We start from the raw sequence: 8,267 nt of genomic DNA, 5'->3' as shown, positions 1-8,267 counted from the left end.
ACGGCACCATGCAGCAAAAGCACTCTGCTCCAGAGTCTTCCAAGGGTTGTTTTTTCCCCAGTCTGACTCACGGCTGCAGTGGATCCTGCCCCACGAACGCCGAATTTCCAGTTAACATCAAATGGACACGTGGAGCTTATCTGGACAATTAATTAAAAGGATACAGGAAGGAATCAGCAAGGGGAAAGCAGCTCTGCTATGTGCATGGAAGCCTGAAATTGGAGCCGCTGAATGGGGGAATAACGTGATGGTAATGTGGAAAGAAATTCTAAGCGTGGATGTGCAGCTGGAACTTGGAGCACGCCGGTGTAACAAAGGTCCTGGCAGCTGCAGAGTGGAATGCAGGAGGCCAGAAGGAAGCAGCAGCCCCTGCTATTCCTGTCCCTCACACACCTGGGCCAGGGATTTGCTCTGCCCAGGTGCTTTGCAGACTTCAGTGTCACCTGCTTGCTCCAAGTCGTCCTGGACTTCCCTGGGGAGTCACTCCAGTCTGCAGAGAGAGAGGGGCAGGGCCTGTGGGCTCAGCACCCACTGAACACTTCACTGAGGAGCAGTTTGTCTGGGGCTCAGTCTCTTCCAGGGTTTAAGCCCCGTTTGCCCTGCACAGCAGGGGAAGGGAAGAGCAGTACCTGCTCAATGCACATGAAATGCAGGCGGTGTGCAGCCCCAGGAGCACTACTGCTCAGGCTTGGTGAGGAGCAGAGCCACGATCCACCTCCCGATCCAAGCCTTGGCTGCTCCCTTGCAGCCCCACTCAGCATTCCGTGCCCTGGATCCATCATGGAGCATCTGCCCAGGCTCTGTGGGGCCACATCAGAGGTTTTCACACAGGCACAAGCCCTGGGTGCCAAGCCTGGGGTCTCCTTGCCAGCGCCATGGGGTGAAGCCTGTCTCTGCAGCATCACAGGAGGAATAGGAGGGGACCTGACGGATTCCTGGCTCAGCTCAGCCTCTCCTCCATGGGCTGTTGTGTCCTGGGGAGGTGTTGGTGTCTCTGCTGGTACAGACAAGCCACGGGCAGGTCACTCAGCCCAGCTGAGCTCCACCTCCAGCCCAGCAGGATGGGGGCCAGCAGCGGGCCCAGGAGAGCCCCAGTCCTGGGGACAAGACACGCCACAGCTGTCATCTGTTCTCCTGAAGTTACGTGACGGCTGGCTGATTCACTGTGGTTCTGAGGAAGCTCTAATTATATCTGTGAGCCAGATGGAATGCTGACAAGGGAGAAAAGAAAAAAAGAAAATCCAAAAAAACGCTTTGGTCTTGTTAGAGGAGCAAGGTGAGGCCATGTGGACCGAGGGGCTGCGGCAGCATCAGAGACTCCCAGGCCAGTCCCCAGATGTCCCCCGACTCTAGGGCATCCTGTAAGGGCTGACACTGCTCCATGGCACTCCTGGCACACTGTGCTCAGTGTTTGCCTGCCCCATGGCACTCCTGGCACGCTGTGCTCAGTGTGTGGCTGCCCCATGGCACTCCTGGCACACTGTGCTCAGTGTGTGCCTGCCCCATGGCACTCCTGGCACACTGTGCTCAGTGTTTGCCGGCCCCATGGCACTCCTGGCACACTGTGCTCAGTGTGTGCCTGCCCCATGGCACTCCTGGCACACTGTGCTCAGTGTTTGCCGGCCCCATGGCACTCCTGGCACACTGTGCTCAGTGTGTGCCTGCCCCATGGCACTCCTGGCACACTGTGCTCAGTGTGTGCCTGCCCCATGGCACTCCTGGCACACTGTGCTCAGTGTTTGCCCACCCCATGGCACTCCTGGCACACTGTGCTCAGTGTGTGCCGGCCCCATGGCACTCCTGGCACACTGTGCTCAGTGTTTGCCTGCCCCACGGCATTCCTGGCACACTGTGCTCAGTGTTTGCCGGCCCCATGGCACTCCTGGCACACTGTGCTCAGTGTGTGCCTGCCCCATGGCACTCCTGGCACACTGTGCTCAGTGTTTGCCGGCCCCATGGCACTCCTGGCACACTGTGCTCAGTGTGTGCCTGCCCCATGGCACTCCTGGCACACGGTGCTGGAGCAGCCTGTCACCCACACGGTGCTGTCACCCAGCACAGCCCAGGCTGCCCTCCTGGCACAGGGAAGCGGGGCTCTGTGGGGCAGCACCCCGGTGTCCCAGAGCTTTCCCTCTGCCCACAGCCTGTGTCGCTGCCCAGCACCAAGGGGCAAAGCCGGCAGCTCCCTGGTGGCATGGCTGCCTGTTCACTCCGGGCCAGTGGCACCAGTGGCTGTGAGCTGGGGCTGCAGCCAGGCACAGCTCACTGCTCACCCAGAGCACAGCAATCGCCCACCATCACCCCCTGCAGTGCCCAGCCCCCCCTCAGACAGCCTGGCTGAGCACCTGGACCCCGGGCAGCAAGGGGCCCCTCCATGGCACAGACCTGGGCAGCAAGGGGCCCCTCCATGGCACAGACCCTGGGCAGCAAGGGGTCCCTCCATGGCACAGACCTGGGCAGCAAGGGGTCCCTCCATGGCACAGACCCTGGGCAGCAAGGGGTCCCTCCATGGCACAGACCTGGGCAGCAAGGGGCCCCTCCATGGCACAGACCTGGGCAGCAAGGGGTCCCTCCATGGCACAGACCTGGGCAGCACAGGGATTCTCTGGGCCAACCGACCTGCCAGGCACAACCCCCTGGATCAACCAACATGCCCATGCCGTTGTAGTAAAACATTTATTTGTTCAGGTGATTGAAGCTACCATGTTTACAGCTCGTGACCTCACCACTGGCGACATGGAACATGACCTGGGACCGCAGCTGTTGCCACCAGATTCTTCACCGTAATTCTTTAGTTATAAAAACCTTGGACACCAGAAAAAACAGGTATTTCGGGCTCGGAGTGGCAGCTGGGAGCTGGGACACCTGTGAGGGGGGAAGACAGTTTATGGAGGCAGCTGGCCTCGATGGCTGCAGCTTCAAGTAAAGGACTCGGAGGGCGAGCGGTGCGACAGTCAGTCCTCGCAGAGTTGGAACCGAATTGTTTTCTGCCGAGGAACAACGTCGCTGGAAACGTTTTCGGGGAGTGCAGAAGGGCTGGTGTCCTGCAGGGAGGCCCCGGCTTCTGCACAAAGAGACAGAACAGACACAGTGAGGGGAGCAGCAGCAGCACCAGCCTTTCCCCATGGCCAACGCCGGGCTGACGTGGGAGGGAGCACAGCGAGAGCCCCGGGAGCTGCCGTGGGGCCAGCCTGGACACAGCACCCACTGATTGTCCCACAGCCTGGACACAGCACCCACTGATGGCCCCACAGCTGCTGCACAGCACCCACTGATGGTCCCACAGCCTGGACACAGCACCCACTGATGGCCCCACAGTTGCTGCACGGCCAGCTGGGCACTGCACAAGGGTCCCAGAGGCTGCCACAGAGCCAGCCCGGGCAGGAGGCAGCAGCAGACCCTGCCCTCGGCCCGGCCACCCCTGTCCTGGTGCCATGAGCACTGCAGGGGCTGGGGCACCAGGGCATGGCAGCTGACAGGAGACTCGGACAACAGCACCCAGTGTCCCCAGCCACACTCTGCCACAAGTCTTGTCACCATCAGGAGTGCCGGCACAGCACTTCTGCTGCTGCTGCTGCTGCTGCTTCAGGGAAAATCCAGCTAACAAAACAACCTCCAGAACCCCCAAGAGAACCAGCAAAGGCCACAGTTCCAGAGCCAGAGACTTCTCCATTTTCTAGATTTGCTTCTGCCCTTGCACAGGCCAAGCCTCTGCCCACGGCAGGGCCTCCAGCTCTGCACAGTGCCAGGGGAGCACGCAGAGCTGGGGACACCAGGGCACAGCAGCAGTGGGCAGACACAGCAGGTCTGCAGGCACTGCCATGAGGACGTGCCATGTCACTGTCCTGCCCCACACCAACCCCGGGCACAGGCACAGCCCATGGGGCAGCCCCACCTGGTCCCTCTGCACTGGCCCCACCAGCACAGCCCCGTCACCTGGGGGAGTGCAGGGCTGCCACTGCCACGTGCAAACACCAACCAGGCACCACTGAACTCATCCTTGGGCTGCTGTGGGTCACAGCCCCAGCCCAGACTGGCCACGGGGAGCCCAGGCTGAGCCAGGTGGAGGTCCCTGTGTGCCCACCGAGGGGGCTGGGCTCCACCCCTGACTGCTTCTCCTCATTCCCCGTCCCAGTGGGAATTTCCCTGCAGAGGAGATGGCACAGCTCACACACAGCACTGCGGGTGCCTCCAGAGCAGCAGCCTGGCAGTGCGGGAGGAAAACCAGCTCACACCAGGCCAGGCGCACCAGCCTGGGCTCACCTTGCAGCTTCCTGACCCAGATGCCTCTAAAGTGCAGTTCTTGAAACGACCTGAGGTGACACAGCACCACAAAACCTGCAGCTCATTCCGTTCATTTTAACACACACGCAGTCCCTGTTGTGGGGTCTGCAGCCAGCCACGTGCCACATCTGCTCTTTCCCTTTCAAGTTTCCTTCCTTCCAAGCCAAGCTTCCCTTTCCCTCCAGCAGAACCTTCTCATTGGCTCTCGTGAATGAATCTATTGCACTGGAAGCCCACAGTCAGCAAACCCAGCAGGATCACCTGTCGCTGGGCAGGTGTCACTGGTGCGGGGTGTGGGTGCTGTCCTGGGCGCCACAGACCTGTCCCTGCGCCGGACCTCAGCCTCTCCCCAGGCCTGGGCACTCAGGGACAGGGCACAGGGGCTGCTGTTTGCAGAGCTGCCTTGCCTGGCTGCCTGCCCACGGCCAGCAGTCAAAGGTGGACACGCTGCTGCTGGGTTGGCACCAGCCAGACCCCTCGGCCGTGCCTGATGTCCCCAGGGACAGCTCCACAGTCCCAGGGGGTGCAGCAGCGCAGAACAGGGGCCGAGACCTGGTGCCTGGCCTGCAGGGAGGCTCAGGGGCCGTGGTGGGCAATGACCCCGGCACGGTGTGAGCTGGCAGCACAGGCTGTGCCCCAGGCCAGCGCCCCAACACACCCCAACACACCCTAGAACACCCCAAAACACACCAACACACACCCCAACACACCCCAGCACACCCCAGCACACTCCAACATACCCCAGCACACCCCAAAACACCCCAACACACCCCAACACACAGCCAGGCACACAGGGACACATCTGCAGAGGGGAAACGGGAGAACCCTGTTACTCGTAAGCAGGACCCTGCAGGCTGGGCACAGTTTGCTGCTTTTAAAGCAGAACTCCGACCAAGACTAAAATTACTGCCAGGAGAAGGCACCGAGCAGCCGGGTGGCTGCTGTTGGTGCAGCCTCTGCGCAGCGACGATGCAGCCTGGGCGGGCAGCAGCACCGTGGAACAGCGAGGTGCACGTCCCTGAGCGCTCACAGCGCTGACAGCTGTGACCACTCTGCGGTGGGACTGCTCAGGCTGCAGCGCCGCTGCAGCTCTGCTCCGCCCTGCTCGGTGGGAAGAGCAGTGATCCCGGTGGCAGCCGCAGCCATTTCCCCCGGTGTGAAGCCTTTCCCAAGGGAGCAGCGTGCCCTCTCTGTGCTGGGTGCCCACCACGGCCTCAGGCAGTCTTGCCACGGCACACTAAGGGCCCTACTGCACGTTCCAGAGGGCACACACAGCCCCGTGTCACCCCACGGGTCTGGGACGCCCCCAGGGCAATGCCCAGCAGGGCTGCCACGGTCCCCAGGAGGCAGCGGCATCCCTGTGCCCGCAGCAGGGACGGGGGCAGCTGGTGCCCGGGCTGGAGCTCTGGGGCAGGCAGCTGCGCCCCGCCCCGCGGGGCAGTGTGCCCAGGAGCCGTGTCCCCTGTGGGACACAGGACACCTGGCTGTGCTTTGCAGCCCCCTGTGCACGGCCGCGGAGCCACGTGGGCACACGGGGAGGGCTGGGGACACGTGGGGACACCTGGGGACACAGGGACACGCTGCAGGCACAACGGCATGTTGGCAGCAGAGCAAAGCACTCCCATGTATTCACGGTGAGGACGTGCCTGGACACAGCAGGAGGGCAGCTCAGGCCCCAGGGACACCACATGACAGCCAGCTCCTCCAGCGGGCACAGCCAGCCCCAGCAGAGTCCCGTCCCCAGGGAGCGCCTGGGCACACACTCGTGCTCCAGCCACTGCAGAAAGAGCCACGAACTTCCTGGAGGAGGTTCTCCTCCGCCAGCACCGGTGAATAAAGACCCTCTCAGGGCCAAGATCTCCGATCATCTCCAGCTGAGCAGGAGCACACAGAGCCCAGTTGCCTGAGGGACACCCTGGGCCCGTGTCCCTGCAGACCCCTCCACAGCCGGGGTGATGCTGGGGCCGCAGCTCCTCACAGCCCCCGTTCAGCACCTCCTGCAGCGAGGAGTTATTCCGGCCTGGGGAAATAACCTGAAGTTATTCTGATCCAGCAGCATCTCAGCACCTTTTCTGTCTCACGCAGTTGGCAACCTCTGGTTTCTGCAGAACACAAAGGACAGAGAACTTCCTCCTCCGTGAGGCATCCCACACTTTGAATCAAGCCTGAATCAAACAAAATGTCCCACGGCAGAGTTAGTGCAGTGGGAACAGGTGATTCCATGCCCAGGGCATTCCCAAGGGACGATCCTCTCAGCCAGGGGGAGAAAGCGGCACCAGAGCAATCCCTGGCTGCCCAGATCCCCTTTCCTGCACTCTCAGCAGAGAACCAAACCAAACACGGGGCCAGGTGGTCCCTGGAGCTGCTTGACACAGAGGCACCACGGACAGAACATCAGCTGCAGCGCTTAGAAAATTATTCCTTTGAGTGAAAAATTACAAATATAAAAATAAACCTCCTCAAACCACAAGACACCGTTAGTATTTTAGCACTTTCACAGAACACCGCAGAGATTTAGGTCCAGTTCTAGACAACACAGAAAAGCATTTTCATTTGACGTTTTTAAAGTGCAGGATTAAACCCAGCCACCCCACAGCGAACCTCTCCCTGTGCCCCAGCGCGGGGGAGAGGGCGTCTCTGCCGGCACAGCCCCTCGCCGGGGCTCAGACGCCCACGTTTGACCCACGCTGAGCAAAGCCCTTGTCACACACTGCCAGAGCCCGGGCAGGCCACCCCTGTCCCTCACAGCACTTTATTTCACAGCTCCCTTCTGCTCATGCACTGCTTATGGGCTGCCAGAGCAATCTGAGGAGGGATCTGTGGTATTTTTTAAAAAACTTTTCCAGCAGGAAGCGGGTTTTCTCATTTTGAGGCTTTGCTGCTGGGTCTCTGCATTTCCTGAGGGAAGCAGAAAGGGTTTCTAAGAAAGAAGCAGCCTCTTCCCTTTAGGCCCTTCACACCACCCTCACTGGCTTTGCTCTCCCATGGCAGGCAATAAAATCCCCCAGAGCACCAGCCCCAGAGCCCTGGTGACAGGGACGGGGTGCCAGGGGCTGTGGCCCACGCCCAGATGTTCCCCCACGGCTGCCCGGGGGCTGCTGCCCTGGCTGGGGCCAGGCTGGCCTCAGGCACCTGCCTCAGTTATGGCGCCCCCAAGAAGAAGCACGCAGGGTGTAGAATTGGACTGTTCCCTCACTTTCATGGCCACAAAGCCCATCCGGAGCCTATTATTTGGCATCTGAGAACGCACAACGCTCAGATATTCAGAGTTAAGCTGTCTCTAATTGGAATATGATGACCATATGAGTTTAATTAATATTAACTGCAGGCTTCCCTTTACAGTGAGCAGAGCAGCTGCCATCCACACAACGAAATTGGCACCTGCTGTCCCCTGCTGCTGCGGGGCTCTGTCCCTACAGAGCGGCCCAAAACCACTCCATCCCACAGGCACCGCAATTAAGAGCAGCTTAGGGGTGAGACCATCATCCTCCAGGCCCCTCAATGCACGCAGGGACTGAAAACAACTCGATCAAACCGTACAGTTCAGAGGAAATGTGCCCCAAAAGTCAAGGACAGCAGGAGAGGACCATCACCGCCGGCCCAGCCCCACTGAGGTGCCCAATGGCCACGTCCCTGTGGCTGCAGCCCCCTCCCTGCCCTGAGAGCCCCCTGCCTGCCCCCATAGCCCCCTGACTGCCCCCACAGCCCCCTGACTGCCCCCCCAGCCCCCTGCCTGCCCCCACAGCCCCCTGACTGCCCCCACAGCCCCCTGCCTGCCCCCACAGCCCCCTGCCTGCCCCCACAGCCCCCTGACTGCCCCCACAGCCCCCTGACTGCCCCCACAGCCCCCTGCCTGCCCCCATAGCCCCCTGACTGCCCCCACAGCCCCCTGACTGCCCCCACAGCCCCCTGCCTGCCCCCACAGCCCCCTGACTGCCCCCACAGCCCCCTGACTGCCCCCACAGCCCCCTGCCTGCCCCCAC

General features: G+C 61.4%; 1 protein-coding gene across 1 annotated transcript in view; it reads right to left on the bottom strand.

Annotated features, from left to right (window-relative positions):
* Positions 1–2,663: 2,663 nt before the first annotated feature.
* The window catches only part of LRFN5 (leucine rich repeat and fibronectin type III domain containing 5), a 45,588-nt gene continuing 39,984 nt past the window's right edge, over positions 2,664–8,267 (bottom strand). The window contains exon 4 of the mRNA XM_066189213.1: positions 2,664–3,064. Coding sequence (XP_066045310.1) covers positions 2,955–3,064 — 110 coding nt within the window. The 3' untranslated portion in view covers positions 2,664–2,954. The remainder of the gene's footprint in view (positions 3,065–8,267) is intronic.

The sequence above is a fragment of the Chamaea fasciata genome, unplaced genomic scaffold (assembly GCF_029207755.1).
Source record: "Chamaea fasciata isolate MVZ Bird 193981 ecotype frontalis unplaced genomic scaffold, bChaFas1.0.hap1 SCAF_7, whole genome shotgun sequence".
Lineage (NCBI taxonomy): Eukaryota > Metazoa > Chordata > Aves > Passeriformes > Sylviidae > Chamaea > Chamaea fasciata.
This window is presented reverse-complemented; position numbering and strand designations above follow the sequence as displayed.